Raw genomic sequence first — 17,993 nt, 5'->3', positions numbered from 1 at the left:
AAAGGATGGAAACAAAGTACAAGGCAGAGATTGATGAGGCTGCTTTTCATCTAATTTTCCTGCAAAGGACAGATATGTTAAGACCAGTAGCCTGAGGTGAAAACACAGATACTCTTCACTAAAGTAAACGAGTGAGAAGGAATAATGCAATTTGAAACGATGCAAGTCTTTTAAAAAATAAGTTACTAAACCTTTTTAAATGGGACGGTACCTGCTAACAAGACGCCGCTAACTGAAACGCTAACAGCACCATGGTGCTAACTGGACCGTGTTGCTAAGATAACCTCACTGTCATCAGAACCGCTCTGCCAGTAGGACCATGCTGCTGTAGATTTGTGTCTTTTTCACTTTCGGTGCCTTGTTTCTGTATTTTTGTTGCAGGCTTTGAATAAATCCGTTTATGTTAGTTTTGGGGTCGTCTCCGAGCCCGACTCGGCTCGCATTAAGCGTGTAAATTATAGAAGAACTTATGAGAATCGTGCTGCTGTTTGGTATATTGTTTTGCACTATTAGTGACTGGCATATATCTTGGATCTTTTAGCGTACCGTTGGGCGTTCGTTCAGCATATATCTTAGTTTATAACTTAGATCCTTATTTACTGTTTCTTTTTACACTTTATATTTTTGCTATTGTTGGATGGGACCCTGTGTACACAATTTTGTTCCACCTCATGTACCCCATGTGATGCCAATGACAATAAAGAACTTTGACTTGACTTAAAGCTGAAGACATGCAAGTTATTCTGTAAAAAATATATTTAATTTGATGTCATTATCTAATTCTGCAATTTAGTTTTAGATCTGCTTGAAAACTTTCTTTTGTTTCTTGTTTTAATTTACCAGACCAATGGACAGCACTGAGTGTGGTCACATATTGTACAGTTTATGGAATAAGATGTTGAGCTACAAAAACCTTTAGGGAATCAACTACGTTTATTTATTTACTTAGATTAAAATCAAGCTGACATTACAAAATGGCTGTTTCGATGTTCCTGCCTCGTTTTTTTCTTGTTTTTTTTTTTTTTACCCGAAGGATTAAACACTTTTGAGCTCAATAGTGGAAAAAATAGCTGAAAGCACTTCACTATGTCAGGAGGTGACAAACATGAGGAGCCTCTTGTGTGCCCTTTTTAAAAAAAATGCATATCCCTAATCACCCTCTTAGGTCAAATGCATTAACTGTAAAAGCAAGTGTGATCCTTTGGTCATGATTTATACTACATTACCTGAGAAGACAACATGGTTCTGGAACTGCATGTCATTTGGTTCCAGTCATAATTACCCCGTCTCTAAAGAGCCTCTCAGTGTATCCTGCTCGTTAGCAGATCCTCACAGGCATGGCAAACTGCAGGGGAGCTGAAGCTCTGATTTTGTTTTTTTTCATTAACACGTTCAATGAGATATTAATCTCCACCAGACACGATACGACCCTAGGAAAATTGTTGGGGTTCAGTCAAGAGGAAAATGATTTGCTGTGAGCTGAAAGCAACACATAAAGTGTCAGATCTGGAGACATCACATAGTTCAAGTCACTGTAGCGCTTTAATTTTATATGAGGAGAAAAAAGAAACTCGAGCAGTTTATTATGAAAACTTCTTTGCCCGTGAACATTTATTTGAATAAAAGATGATCAAATATACTTAAAAAAAAAAAGAATCAGTTTTGTGCTAACTTTTAAAAGGCCTCAGATCTTTAAGAGATTGTGTTGGGAGATTTTTTTTTTTTCGCTCTTAATGTTACTTAGTCAGAAAGAACCACACTTGACAGCAGGAGATTTTTAACCAGCCATTTTACTTGCAAGGACTCATTCAAGACAGATTACACAGATACATAATTCATGGAACGTGTCACAGAATGAGCGTCCAATGCAAATGTTTCTACAGCAGCAGAGTCCAGCAGGCGTTCCCTCATAACCAGCTGCAGTCGGACGCACAGACATGATCCATGGCCGTCGGCTAGTCGGCCTCCAGAAGGAGATAAGAGAATGTTTTAGGCATGTTCTCATGGCGTCAACACCAGTGAGGCAGTGAGTCGGTGAGCCGGCCTTCAGGGCGTGATAGGAGAACGTTTTGGGCACGTATTACAGAAGCAGGAGGGAAAGATGTTCTCAGTCAAAATATAAGAAAAAATATACAAAAATTCTCTAAAATATTGTTCAGTCTGTTGCTAGGATAGTCAAGTATTGCAAATTTCAAGATTAGAACTTTGCCTCCTCAACCCTAAGCCATGGATACACTAAGCAGCTGCCTAACACTTTAGCAATTAAAAGTCAAGTCAAATTTATTTATAAAGCACATTTAAAACCGCAGCTGTTACCAAAGTGCTTAACAGTAAGATCAAGGCAGTAAATTAAATTATAACAAAATGTAATTAAAAGCATCAAAATAAAAACATAATAACACAAAAACGACGAGAATCAATGAAATGCTAAATCCAGTCACACTGTGTTAAACGTCAGTGAAAACGGGTGCGTTTTTAGGAAAGATTTAAAAGCAGGGAGTGAAGTGGTCTGTCTAATGTTGGGGGGGCAGATTGTTGCAGAGTTTAGGCCCCACGACTGAAAAAGTCTAATTTCCTCTGAGCTTAAGTATGATTTTTGATACAACCAAATCAATCATCGCCCAAGAAGGAACATATGATTGAAGGAGGTCAGAGAGGTATGAGGGTGCAAGGCCATTTATGCACTTAAATGTCAACAGGAGAATTTTAAAATCTATTCTGATGCGCAGAGAGCCAGTGAAGGGAGGGCAGAACTGGTGAAATATGCTCATTCATATGAGTTCCTGTTGAGAGCTGAGCCGCAGCATTTTGAACGAGTTGGAGACGTGAAAAGGACACCTGACTGACCCCAACATGAACATTACAGCAGCGCGATGGCTCAGTAGTTAGCACTATTGCCTCACAGCAAGAAGGTCCTGGGTTCAACCTCCGATCGGACCTGGGGTCTTTCTGTGTGGAGTTTGCATGTTCTTCTCGTGCTTGTGTGGGTTTTCTCCGGGTACTCCAGTTTCCTCCCACAGACTAAAAACATGTATGTTAGGCTGCCTTTAGGCCCAGGCCTCCCTTGCAAAAGAGATGTGTGATCTCAGTGGGATTTTCCTGGTTAAATAAAGGTTAATAAGTAGTCTAGTCAGGTTGTAACAAATGCATGGTCTATTTTTTCAAGGTCACAGCTGGTCAACATAGACTTAACCTTATCTGCCTTAACTGGAAGGTAAAGCTAAAGTTTAAGTTCAAGTTAAAGTTAAGTTAAATTCTAACATTCTTTGAAGAAATGCATATCCTTTCATGCCAGAGTTTTACACCAACATCATCCTATGTTCAATGATGACATCGTCACTGCTATTTTGGTCAAACTGTTTTGTGCAATCTCCTGAGCTTGATCTGTTAGCACATGGAGTATGTGTTGGGAATTACTGCAATTACCCCCATGTCAATTTGTAGCTGTAACTGAGGGATCACTATTTTTGTGTTGATTAGCTGCGGTAACCATCTGAAACAGGACTGACTCCAAAGGTTCATTGGTTTTAGTTGTGCATCCAAATATTACTTTCTGAGAAATTAATCAAAATCCATTCAGTGGTTTATGGGACGTTTTGTTAGCAGACAAACAAGACTGAATCCTGCAGTTCATTCCAGGGTTTTAAAGAAAGACGTGCTGGAGACTGTGCTCAGCTACTACCACACCAGATTGTAGCTCAATATTTAATGACTGGTTAAAGTCATGTTCGTGTTTCCTAAGGTCAGTTGGCTGTGGTAACCATGTTACATTGGCATAAAGTTTGTTTTCTCAGTCATCCAGGTATATAACAACAAAAAAGGTTGAATCATGTCATCTGGACTTCGTTTTTTTTTGTTAAAAAGAAACGTTTCGCCCCTCATCCAAGAGGCTTCGTCAGTCTGAGGCCTAGCCATCTGGTATTACCCAGAAGGCACCCTAACTCTTGTGTTTCAAGCCTGCCTCAGATACCCCTGAAGTCTGGCCTTTTCACTAATGGTTTCAAAAACATAAAGTTTGTTTTCTCAGTCATCCAGGTATATAACAACAAAAAAGGTTGAATCATGTCATCTGGACTTCGTTTTTTTTGTTATGTCATGTTACATTGGGTTTGGAGTCATAGATGTCAGCCTATTGATAACTTCCTGAAAGTCTTTTCTGTCGTTGTGGCAATTGTATAAACAGTGAAACAAGGACTCAGTCAAAAAAATGATTACTCTGACTTTCATCTTTTACTGCCAGGTAATCATGTCAAGCATTTTCAGTTATCTGTGTCTCCAGTTTGTAACACAACTTAAAAGACCATGTAGGTCAGGATGAGGTCGTGCAAACAGAAAACTTACTATAGCTATAAGATGACTGCTCGTTGGCCTTCAAGACAGGGGAAACTAAAAGTCTATATTTTTTTCAACACTTTGTAAAATTCAGAGGTTGCAGGAGTTGTGGTTTGCTGCTCAGACATGAACAGATACTGTAAAACATTCATTTCATGATCAGGAGAGGGTCAGCCTTCCTGCATCCACACAAGACAATGTTTTCAATCAATGTTTGATGGGGAAGAGCTTATTAAATTTGATTTAGATTGAAAAGAATATTGCAACCTGATCAATTTTAAATGGAACATTTTTGCTGCAGTGAGCAACAAAAGTATGTTTTGGAGAAAAATATTTAAAAAAAAACGACGTCTTTTCCATCTGTCAAGCACTGGAGGTGTTGGAAATGTGCCTGGAAGGGGAAAATGGATTAAGTTAAATACCAGTGAATTTTGTAAGCTACCATCACACCTGCACCTAAAGGGATGAGAAGAGAATGCCTTGGATAATGAACCTTTACGCACCTTGAAGGATTACCTCAAAAGGCGCAAACAGAAGATTTTCGCTCAGCTCCTGCTGCCTCATGGTCAAAACCCCGTCACAAATGTGTGTGAGCAACCATTAAAAAGTACCAAACTGAATGATGCATGCATATTACAGAACTAAAATGCTTGTTTTTATTTCTATTTTTGCCAAAACACTGTGTTAAATTACCCAAAAATCAAATTACAGACAAGACTTTTTCTTTACCCATTTTCTTGGAACCAAGTTGTTTAGCGGCTGCGGTTTTGTTCCCACAGATGTTTTGTCTCCTTACAGAACTCAGGCAAACACTTATGATGTTTGACTCAACATCATTAGTCGATTCATGAGGAAAGAAAGCGTAAATGCATAAACAGTCACACGCAGCCTCCTAAAAGCCCTCACTGCACAGCATGGACAATGACATTATCAGACGTGTTTGCGTGAAAAAGATGTCGTTTTGAAAAGAAGCAAAACGTGAATGCAGAGCTACAAACACTCGAGCTTACGATGTCTTCTCCAGCCTTTAGACCGCATAAAGGCTCTAAAGAATGCTATTACTCAAATGGCTGCTCTTGCTGAGCCAACCACTTTAAAATAAGGTCGCTAATGAAGGCTAATGCTTTCTCTTTATCTCCAGGTGAGTGAGAACGCTAAGCAGGACCTGAAGGATGGGCTGGCTCTCTACAACTCAGAAAATAACATAGGCCTGCGAAATGCATGGAACATCATCCAGGCAGAGGTTGGTAGACATTGCATCACTCTGAGCATGAATGTTTAATCACCCAGATGTGAAGTTCTACACTGAAATGTTCCAGGTGATGTACTTCCAGGCTTGTTACTGTAACATTAATGTGACAATAAAACCCTAAACTAGCATCAGTCCTTTGCTTTAGTCCTCTGTAAGCAAGATGAATAACAGGAAATGTTTGTACCTTAAATTAATTAGAGGTCTGTCTGGACTGTGGAGAAGCATTAACTGTGTTCCTGCTGTTCTATCATCCTCAGTGGAAGTGTTGCGGCGTAATAGCATACACCGACTGGCATGAGGCCCTGAAGGAGAAAGTAGTTCCTGACCGCTGCTGCCAGGAGCATTATCAAAACTGTGGGCGCAACTCTACCAACATGTTCTGGAACAGAGTGAGTTGATTATAACGTGAATTCAAATGTAATAATATATACACATGTGATATCGCTTGTTAACACAAATATCTTGATCAACCGAATATACAGTATTTAGGCATCCAGGCATGGTTTAAACAACTTAATGAAGTTCAAACTGAGCATCAGATTGGGTAACGAATGGGATTTAAGTGATTTTGAACATGGCATTGTAATTGATGCCAGGCAGACCGGTGTGAGTAATTCAGAAATTGCAGTTCTGCCTGGATTTCATGCACAACCGTTTCTAGGTCTGAAATAAAGAAAATATCCAGTGAGGGCCTGTTGCGTAGACAAAAGTTCCTTATTTATACAATACAATACAATACAATACAATACAACTTTATTTATAAAGCACTTTAAAACAACTCCGTTGGCCAAAGTGCTGTATTAATGTCAGAGGTCAGAGGGAAAACTGATTCAACACGATCGAAAGACAACAGTAGTTCAAACTACCACAGATTACAGCCAAGATCTGCTGATCATCTTTAAACTGCCATGAAGCAGGTGGGCTACAGCAGCAGAGTCCTTCTGTGTAAATAAACAATTTAAATTTAATTACTGTGACATTTAAATAAACAATCCATTCAGCATGGATTGTTTATTTAAAATATTCCAGTTTAAATTGTAGAGAAGCGCAGCAGGACAGTAAAGGGTTAACCCTTCATGTAGCAGCAGCCCGGAGCTGAAATGTACTTCTTGATCTTGTGCACTGAAACAACTGAACATAGAAGTTCTAAAATAATAAAAAAATAACTTTTAACACGTTAATTTTTGTGATTATGATGTTTTTGCAATGTGACACTTTGAATTTTAAGTTGGAAGACAAAAGTCGATCGGTGCAGCTGGACAGCAAAGGGTTAACCCTTCGCGAAGCTGCTGCAGCACGGAGCAGAAATATGTGGGTGGCAGAGAGTGGAGATCATGACAGGCTGCAGAGGGAGGGAGCTTCTCCCTGGACTTAATGATTTAGCAGGTGCTAAAGCATTTAAAATAATTTATTTTTAATAAGCAATCTATGGCTCATCCATCAATCAGCTGATTGTGTGTCATGTCCTATCTTAGTTTGAAAATCCACGAAAGAGTGAGTCCGCAAAAGTCAAACCGTGAAGTAGCGAGGGACTACTGTATATATTAATTTATACTGCGATTACTTTATATATGCACTGCTCCCCTTGACTATTACAGTTATAATGAAAACAGTTACTTTGGGTTACAGTTTTCTGCAAAAAATAAGACGATATGACGGATGTTGTTCATCTTAAATTGAAGACCTAGTTTGTAACAGTGGCATGTTTTCAGCTCTGGAGTGAGTCATGAATGGACCTGTGGAGGACAGCCACAACAAAGTTTAAGTTAGTCAAAAGCCACAAAACTAACACAAACAGATGCAAAGAAACAAAATGCCAGACGGGATCCTCTAACCCAAAGTGAAAGAATGCAAAAAATTGCCCAGAACAGACAAAACAACTTCAGGCTTTAAATAATTATAAAAACATATGAAGCATAAAATACAAAACAGCCTAATAGAGGCACAAAAAGATCCAAATAAATTGCATCTATACCACAAATAATAAAAACAACTTTTAAAACAAAAAAATATATATACATAGTTAATGTTTTTTAATCAGTTTGTGTGTTTTGGTTTTCCAATTGTAAGGTTGGTTATCTGCATTACTATATATAGTTTTCAACTTTATTACTTTGATAATAAAACATGTTGTACTGCAATGGTGATATTGTCTCATGTCTACTTTAAAGTGAATATACATTACTTTCAGTTATAACTGAATTCTTCTGAGACACCATTGTTATTGAATGAAACAAATGGGACTTAAAAAATTAAACATCTAGTTTAACTTTGGTCCATCTTCTCAGGAGGGTTATTTAAGCTTTGCACATTAAAACAAGCTTAAAATGTCCCTTATTTAGCACAATTCTAACCACAAGGTTTTTTTTTTACTCAAACGAAATATGCATCATTGTGTTCACAGTGTCACCACAGTTTTACAACTTTAATTTGTTATTGGCGTAGCGTGCGGTTTGTTAGAAGGTCCAATGTGGAGGATTAAAAGCTACAATGCAATTGCCAGGATGAGAATAGGCAGACAATGAGCTGGTCCGCTGGGAAACCTCATCATTGAAAGCTTGTGTGTAATCCTGCCCAGAGGAGAGAGTCATGTGGTGTTTAGTTAAGTCTATGTGCTGCTTGAGCATTCATGCTCAGACAGGAGCACCACTTTGTGCCTGAAACCAAGTTAAATACCTCACCTTCACAAGCCTGTTAATGCGTTCCACAAGTTTGCATAAAACGCCACTTTTGGGGAGTTTTGAGCTTGTTTCAACGCCTTATCTAACATTTATTCTTCAGACAGTTTATATCAAAATGATTAAATTCTCTTTTTAGAAGTAATGTGAACTAGATGGTTGACTTTCTCCAGGTGACTCAACAGCAGCGAACCAAAAAAAACAAAAAAAACCTCTGCGTCTGTGATCCTATTCTTTATTTTTGCAGTTTTTTTTACAAATCTTTGTTGTGTTGCAGGGTTGCTTTGAGAAAGTGGAAGAATGGCTGGATGATAACAAGCATCTGCTGGGAACTATAGGCATGGTCATCTTGGTAGTGCAGGTAGGAGTGAAAAATAGTTATTTTCTTCTCCATTGTTCCCATCCATTTGTTATTTTTGCTTTGTGACCATCTGTCTGGCTACACATAAAAAAAGGAGGGAGAAAAAAGAAAAGCAAAGTGTTTATTCAGTGGCCTCTGTGCCATCTTGTTCAATTGAGAACGTTATAAGACTTGTGCTGAGTGGGCGTTCTGGGCACCCACGCATCTTGAATTATTGAAATTCTGCACCCTGTCCTTGTCTGGAAGATTCAAAGCCACCTGGCTATGTGCCAGCAGAGCTGTAGTCAGGTACAAGATACTATTAGATGATGGGAGAGTCGAGATACTGAATATAGAGAAGAAGTTGGAGAGTCTCAGATTAAAGCCTAAAGGGGTGATAGATATTTCTCAGATGGTGCTGTTTCTCTGTTAGTCCCAAGTTCTGATTTGCATCCATTAAGTAGAATCTCCACAGACTCAGAGCTGGAGCTCTAAATGCCTTCAGACTGAGTAAAGGCAGGTGTGTTTTTTACCTGCAATTTTTTTTGTACTAAAATGTTTGTTTTGTTTGAATGTTTTACACTTAAAAGCAAATATGCATGCTGACTCAGACTAGTTTAGTCACAAATTCTTGAGTTTCCTAGCCTTTGTTATTTTTTCAGTTTTAAACTTACCATTGTTTATCCACAAATATTTTTTTTTTTAAACGATGCCTTATATAACTATAGGTGAATAACTAAATGTATTCAAACTTGCAAAAGCAGACCAACTTTTTTTTTTTTTTTTTTTTTTTGCATATGTCTGTGTGTTTCGGTGTCTGTTTGTCTGTACCATTAGGCCTATCGTGACAAACAATAAATCAATTAATCACATGATAAATGACAATTATACATTTGAATTTATTGGCATTATTGTTTCTTCATGTCTCTCTCTTTCTACTGAAGACACTGGAAGACAAAAAGCTCAACTCCGGCGCTCTTCACTGATCCCTCCCTTTCTCTTTTTGTTTTAAAATCTGTTTTAAACATCCAAAATCATGTTTTTTGGGTGGTTAAAAGCAGCTAAGCTGAGATGATAAGCTACGAGCTAAGCTAACAGGCTGACCTCGGGGAAAAAAACAAACGTCTTGTCGAAGCTCCAAAATTCACGGTTGAAACCCGTGCCTTTGCCTAAAAAGTTGTTTTTCTCTGCAAAAAGAATCTGAGAACTTACTTACTGATTTTTTAATTAAAAGTTTTGTGTGAGAAATGTTATGCTAAAGAGCTCAAACCACATGAGCGTCCGACATTTTGAAAACCGAAGAAAAGTAGGAGAGACATCCCATGTCACGTCAAGGGGCCTCCCTCCCATTTTTCTTAGAGACACGCTGCTCACTCCCTCACTATCCATCCTTTGGTTCAAACAGTCTTATACTGCCATCCGGTGGTTGAAAAACGGTACTACACACAAAGCAAATTAACAAACATTTCCTCTTAAATTTGACAATAATGACTAATTATTGTCAAATTTCAAACAATATTATAATTTATCGCAGCAATTTCTGAGACAATTAATCAATCAGCAAAATTTGTTATCGTGACAGGCCTATGTACCATTACTAGAATATCTCACACTGGATGAATTCAAATAAATCTCTGAAAAAATAATCCCTAAATGAACATTTATGACGTTTAATTTTGTTGGAGTTATTCCCATTTTTCACCATAACACACAAAAATGGCTATAACTCAGTTGATTTTGCAAGTATTGACCTGAAACTGTGTGGTAGTAGCTGATACTAATCCGTAACACATGTCCAAAGGGTTAAATGACTGAGATCTTTTTTTTTAAACTGTGTCATCAGCTATTTCTATCAATAATATTTGTCAACAATTTATTTGATAAACCTAGCGTGTATTTTTATTGAAACGTTGAAAAATTAGTAATTGTGTGTTCATCTACAACTGAATACATTTAGGAGTTAACCAAATTTAAGATGGCTGCTACATCCAAAAACTTGGGAAACATAAAAATGCCAATCAATCAGCCAGTTTAGCAGATAATGAGCTAAAAATGTGGTTGTAGCTGAGAGTCATCCCTAACAACCACATTAAGGGCAACACATTGCACAAGATCTTTGGCTAAAACTTTCATTTTAATCAGTGGCCTCGTATGTCTGGTCACTGAATATCTCGTGAAACACTGGACAGAAATTGATGAAACTTTTGGAAAGTACGCATTAGTTCTAGATCTATACCCGATGGACATTTGGAGTTGGTCCAGTTCAAGATGGCCGCCACAGCTAATCTACTTTTGGAAACACAAAAATGGCGGTGACTCAGAACGACAGATATTGTGGTAAAGTATTGTGGTTGGATCTGAGTCATCTGTAACACAGACTTGAGCATTAAAATATCTTGGCAAGATGTGGAGGTGGCGGCCATCATGGTTTAAAACTCTGTCATGAAAATGCACTTCATGTGTAATGCTAGGCCTTTAATAATAATAATACGTTTCTAAGGAAAGTTGTCTCCGTAAAGAGGATTGTTTAAGAATTAACGATTGACTTTTCTCAAGGTTTCCTGTATTCAGCTGCTCAACTTTTCTTCTGACTAAAAGGCTTGATTGCATCAACTCTTGCTTGTCTACCTTCCCGTGTTTTTTTTTTTTTTTTTAGATTTCATATTGATTTTTAAATCTTTCTCCTCACCTTAAAATCTTTAAATGGCCTTCCACGTAAACACATCAGATCTTCCGTGCTCGATCGTGCCCTTGTGTCTCTTTAAGAGCCACAGATAAAATCCTGCTGTTTGTGTCCAGATAGGTGTTTGTGATGAAGTGGGCAAAGGATTTCTCTCCTCTTTTTGTTTGTCGTTTACAGAAATGACCATTCAAGTCAACATGCTTGGTGTCTCTGTTGAACAAAGACAAACCCGATCTGGGTTTAGTTGTTCACGACTTTATTCTCATGTAGAGATCCTCTTTATCCCTCGTCATGGAGGAGATGGAATTGGATATAACATCCATCCACCGTCCACATGTGCATGTTGTGAGCCTCATAACTTGAAAAATAAGCAGCATGGTGACTTCCATTTTGGTGTGTGGCTGCATCTAGATGTAAGAAAGGTCGTAATCGAGAATTGGATTGTCATGTCAAAATCCAAGATGGCCAACACTATAATGATAATAACGATCATTATAATGATAATGATGATGGTGATGATAATAATAATAATAATGCATCATGCATTATACATAACAACTTAATTATAGGTAATGTGACAAGGAGACTAAGGTGAGTAAGCCTGTTTAAAGAGGAGAGTTTTGAGTCAGGGTTTGAAAATTGAGATTGTGGGAAAGTTTTTGCTCTCCAGGGGGAGAGTCCAGTGATCAGATGAGCAGGTGGATGGATGAGTTTGGTGGAGAAATTATGGATAGATATCTTCTTACGTCTCCTTAAAGTAGTTAATTTGGAGTCATACAGAGATTTGTGAGGTCTGAAAGATGTTACACGTGCACTCTGTCAAGAAAGTGTATATGTACTCTATATGTAAACTGACCACCCCAGTCATTTGAAGAAACTATACTTTATAGTTTTTATATTGCTTAAAAGTATAGTTTCCTCAAATGATAGGGGTGGCCAAGTAGGGCTATTCAACTGGTGGCCCGGGGGCCAAATCAGGCCCACGGGTGAACTCACTTCGGTCCACCAATGGGTTCATTTTAAATAAAACTGGATTTTAAACCATAAAACAAACAATGAGAATAACTGCTGGACGTCCAGCTGCTGAGTTCTTGGCTTCCAGTAAATGTGGCCCCCTGAGCAATTTAGTTGAATAGCCCTATCTATGGTGTCCAGGGCCACCATTAGCCACCCCCTGGCTCCGCCTCGGTACCTGGTGGTGGATAAAATAAAATAAAAAATAAAAAAATACCTCTAGTCTTTTTCATACAGTGTAACTTCTACCCACGTGAATATCTTACACCCAAACTTTTACAGTGTACTTGCATTCCCCATTCAAATCCAGTCTAGAAAAACACTCATCTCAAAAACTAAAAACATTCACTGTTCAAGTCCCTCAGCAACGGAGGACGTCAGTTCTTCTTCAGTGGTTCTTCATGTTCTTAGACAGAAAAAATGACAATCGATTTTAGGGGAAATCATCCAGTTTTCAATCATAAACATTGAAGTTGGTGCTCGTACTTAATCTTATGAAGTCTGAAAACACACACTGGAGTTTCCAACACAAGTGTTGTGTTTGATGTTGACTTTGATGAGAATTTTGAGAATCCGTCTCAATTATTGCCCCAGTTCCCTTCAGTCGAGTTTAACATTTTCACATCTGAACTGCATAACATTTGTCCCCGCAGTCATCTAGCTCTTTATACCTCAGTGCGATTTTTAATATTAATTAATACTTTGTTTTATGTTTTGTCATTTGGGCTAATGTTTGTTCCCTCTGAAGACTTGTTAGCATTTTATGGCAGGACAAAAACTCGTCCCTCAGAAACAGTAAAGATTTAATGAACTTTTTATGGAGCACTCAGTCTACTAAACTGAGGCCCGCAACCTTTAACATTTTTGCTCCTTAGCCAAACTTGATAGTCAATCAAACACAAATTATTTTTAAAACTGAAATAGTTTCAGAACACATCACAGTAAGACTTGAATAATTAGAGAATTAAAAATAAATGTTTAAATTGGACAGTTGAAGCATTTGATGGTCACAAGACCATCTACTAAAATAGCCATTAAAGCATCAAAATTGTAAATGAATAAATTTCCCTTGAAGCAACTTTTCATTTGTTGTTCAAGCACAAGTACAGTAGTCCCTCGCTACTTCATGGTTCGTTTTTCACGGACTCGCTCTATCGTGGTTTTTCAAAGTAAGATTGGACATGATACACAATTGGCTGATTGATGGATGAGCTGCACAATCAGCATGGGATTTTTATTTTAAATAAATTGTTTTAAATTATTTAGCACCTGCTGCACCTGTGTGTAGCCCACACTGCAGGAGAAGCTTCCTTCTGCAGCGTGTCATGTCTCCACTCTGCAGTAAAGAAGTGGGCATGGCCAAGAGTGCTGGCAGGTGGCAGAGAGCTGAAATCAGGACATTGTGTGCTCTTAGAGCGTTTAGAGTTTAGAAACATTGTTTAGAATATTGCAAGAGTGTGGGAAGGGTTTAAAATGTCTATATAGGTAGGTAGGTAGGTAGGTAGGTGTGTGTGTGTGTATCTATATAGATATAGTAGTCCCTCGTTTATTGCGGGGGATCCATCCATCCATTATCTTTACCTGCTTATTCCATTTTGGGTCATGGGGGTCGCTGGTGCCCATGTCCAGCAATCACTGTGCGAGGGGCGGGGTACACCCTGGACGGGTCGCAAGTCCATCACAGGGCCACATAGAGACAAACGAGACAAACAACCATTCACTCTCTCACTCACACCTAGGAACAATTTAGAGTTACCAATCAGCCTAACATGCATGTTTTTGGTCTGTGGGAGGAAACCAGAGCACCTGGAGAAAACCCACGCATGCACGGAGAGAACAGGAAAACTCCACCCAGAAAGGCCCCTGGACCGGGGTTTGAACCAAGGACCTGCTCGCTGAGAGGCAGCAGCTCTACCAGTTGCGCCACCGTGCTGCCCTGCGGGGGATCCATACCATGAAAACCTGCTATAAGTGAAAAAATTGTAATATTCTAAACAATGCCTCGTCTACTCTTTGCCACCTGCAAGCGCTCTTGGCCACGCCCACTTCTCAGCTCTGCACAAAGAACAGCTGATCAGCTGCAGCAGGAAGTTTAGACTGCAGCTCTGGGCTGCACACATTGGCATCAGGTGCTAAATAATTATAAAATAATTTATTTTAAATAAAAATTCCATGCCGATCATGCGGCTCATCCATCAATCAGCCAATTGTGTGTCATGTCCAATCCTGTTTGGAAAAACCGCAATAGAGCGAGTCTGCAATAAACGAACCGCGAAGTAGCAAGGGACAACTGTGTATATACATACATATATATACTAAAATATACTACTTACTACTTGTACTACTAATCCTACTTGGTGTTTTTTCACTTTCACAGGGCTTCAGGGTATGGATCCCCTATGATAAACGAGGGACTACTGTATTCTGGTTTTGACTTTTAGGTTTAGTCTTCTTTATTTGAAATTATATAAATCCATGTTTTACTACATGACAAAATAGATGTGAGCTGTATTTTCAAAAAGTAAATTAAATAAGTCATAAAAAGAGATTTACCAACCAAATGTTAATAGCCAAATTCAACTTTGGTTTGTTATATGTCGCCTTCACTTACAATCCGCTTGCCATTTTTACTCAGTATTATTTGTGGTTAATTAGAATGTTGACTGGGCTGCATATTGTTTTGATTGTTTCCTTTTCAAATTAAGAGTTTTTTCTCATCGTTGCCAACATTCAGTCTCCTGGTAAACAGAATTTGATTGACAGCCAAATTGCTTTGTTGCTGAGGTAGATCTGGGCATGAATGAGTTCATAAAAGGTTGTCTGTCTGTACATTCACCACTGAGAGCTCATCTATAGTTCTTTCCCCAATATGCACCTCCTTAAGTGAACGTTTTCACACTCATTTAACTTAAAATCACAACTCTGTCAATGTGAGTTCTATTCCTGGGCCAGCTTTCACAACACTAATCACATGTGCAGCCCCTTTTTAGGAGTCCAAATAATCGTTACCACTGACCTACCTAACATTTCTGACCCTACCTCACTTTCTAATTCTTTTCACTTCTTCAACCCCTGGGCTGTTGTCAACATAAATACATCCTCAGATCTTTGGCATAAATATACTTTCTACGTGCACATTTATATTTGTGTACTTATCTCTCGTATTACTGCTCACTATGTATTATTCCTTGCAGCCATGTTTCCTTTTTATTTGATCTGATGTCTTTCTTTATATCCTCTGGCAAGTCAAGTTTTTACTCTGCTAATCCTAGCCTCTGTGGTTCATTCAGATTAAAATGGCCTCACCAGGAAGTAGGTGCCCATGCTTTGTTACTGTAGTGGGGTACAAGCACTGTATTTTGTTCTTTCTGCTGCGAAAGAAGAAAAATGTACATTTGTGTTCTGGTTTAAAAATGTAGTAATTTGAAATAAAAAGCACACCTATGGTCAATTTAAGCTTGTAAATGGAAGTAACGTGCATGTATTTGGTCAGTGAGAGAAGGCTGAAAGGACTGGAGAAACTTCATGCAGGCTCAGGGAGAACAAGCAAATTCCACTCAGAAAGAACCCGGAGAAACACTCATTCCATCTGCAGCTCTCTGTCAAAACACCTCGGTTATTGTTTTATATGATTTAGTATCCACAAATGTGAAAAAATAATATTAATGATATTTAAAATATTGCAAAAGTCCACAAAACGTACTTAAATAATTTCTGTATGTTTTGGCTATGTTTTCAGACATATATTTGTTGTGTACATAAAGGAAATGTTTATTTCTCTGTTGAGACCTGACACTTGATAATGGAATAATTTGCAGTCCTTAAAAGATTGGACTCATAATGACACATTTCTATATGATATGTTTAAAAAAATTAAACAAGAATTACCTGAAATAAGAAGCCTGACTAAATTATAATTAAAAAAAAATGTTTTTCAGATAAAATTTTAAGTTTCATCCAGGTAAAGTACTGAGCAGAAACCAAATAAAGTCGTCGGTCTAATTCTTGGCATTGACGTTCCAGGATTGTTTGGCCTGTGCACCCTTCCTGTTTTTAAGCCCGTGCTGTTTTATCTCAAATTCAACCAAAATCCTCTTTAAGCTTCTCAAATGCTTTTAGAGCAAAAGAATAAAGTACCCAAGGCCTGTAATCATGATAATCAGGATGCTTTCATCTTCAGCTCTCCACATGTGGAACCCTCTGGAGTTTGAAGGATCCCCATGAAGACACAGGGTTATAAGTCAGCTAATTGTTCTGCACAGCCTTTTCTGAAGTTTACCACCAAAATCATCTGAAGTTTCACTTTCTTTTCCCTAAACTGCTCTCACGCTCTTCAAAATGAGATGTTTCTTTTCGTTCATATGCAACAATACGACTTCACGCACTTCCTAACTGGGTGTGGTCTACATCGTGTGTGAATTTAAGTTTGTCATGTGTAAACTTCTCTGAAACCATCATTTCCTGGTTAAGACATAGCTGCTGCAACAGACCAGGAGACCCAGAGATCAGCTGATTGCTACGACTTAATCTTCTCATGGGAGAGTACATTCCACTTCTGTGCAACTGTAACAATCCATGTCATATTAAAGAAAAAAAAACAACTTTACGAACAATGCGTAGATTGTTCTCTCTTCATGACAGCTTTGCGAATCAGAGCCATCACTACGAGGAGCTCGGCAGAGATTTGTGAGCCTCTTTAACTGGTTTGATTGATGCCACCCATAAAGTTAGGTGCTTCCAGTGAGATGTGCTGTAGCTTGTGTGTGTGCTGCTCTCACCTTCAGGTAGTAGATACAGATGTGCAACAAATATCTGTGGAAACTGTCTCGGGAAATAAAATGGCCACAGAGAAACTAACAAGAGTTCAGTATTAGACGGATGCAGTGTTTCCTTGGCAACAAATGTTCTCCGTCAGATCCTTCTAGACCACTTAAAGCAAAACATATTTATAATTTCCATCTGTTGAAAGTTATATTTGAGTAAGTGACTCTGTTATTGGACCTTTCTGCCCTTGAGTGTGCATACATTGAATAATTAAAGCACATAAAGCTGCAGCAAAGAAAACCTCACTGAGGCAACAGAACGGAGCAGTTATTAAGGACAACAGATATGACATTAAATTAAACTTGAAAACAAAAAGCTGAGACGGAAAGCTTTGTTATTTGATTTTTTTCTTATTTAAACTCAATTGTCCAGGGATGATGTCCTTCTTCTTGAGCCACATCTTAGACAGGGAAAGACATAAAGCAATCCAGTTTCCAGACAGAAGGAATTGACATTTGTTTGCAGTGCATCAGAGCGGTTATGAAGGGACATTTGTGAGACTGACTGCAGCAAAGTGAATTTATCACCAGCCTAGTCTTTTATGCCTCTATCACTATGGTACTTTTTTATATATTAAAGCTTGTGGCTGCACTAAAAGAATATCTGCATTGAAATTTGACCACACTATTATCCCATGCTTACAGGTAGTTTATGAAATTCAATGTTCAGTCTGTGCATCATCACTTCCCAGTTCTTCCATTTCCTCTCAGAGCACACAGAATAAAAGTGAAAAACGCTACATAAAAAGGATCCGTCTTGAAGGTTGAATCCTGACATTACTTTTAATTGTCTCGCCTTCTCTTTGCGCATAAACACACAGTCTGATTTGCTAGTTCAAAAGCAAGGGGGACCACATCACATATTCATATA

At 38.4% G+C, this 17,993-nt stretch overlaps 1 protein-coding gene across 1 annotated transcript in view; it reads left to right on the top strand.

Moving 5' to 3' along the window:
• The window catches only part of tspan9a (tetraspanin 9a), a 99,672-nt gene that overhangs the window by 79,591 nt on the left and 2,088 nt on the right, over positions 1 to 17,993 (top strand). Inside the window, exons 5-7 of the mRNA XM_037682766.1 lie at positions 5,474 to 5,575; positions 5,842 to 5,973; positions 8,540 to 8,623. Of these exons, the coding sequence (XP_037538694.1) occupies positions 5,474 to 5,575; positions 5,842 to 5,973; positions 8,540 to 8,623 (318 nt within the window). The remainder of the gene's footprint in view (positions 1 to 5,473; positions 5,576 to 5,841; positions 5,974 to 8,539; positions 8,624 to 17,993) is intronic.

This window comes from Nematolebias whitei, chromosome 10, assembly GCF_014905685.2.
Source record: "Nematolebias whitei isolate Nwh7 chromosome 10, NemWhi1, whole genome shotgun sequence".
Classification (NCBI taxonomy): Eukaryota; Metazoa; Chordata; class Actinopteri; order Cyprinodontiformes; family Rivulidae; genus Nematolebias; species Nematolebias whitei.
This window is presented reverse-complemented; position numbering and strand designations above follow the sequence as displayed.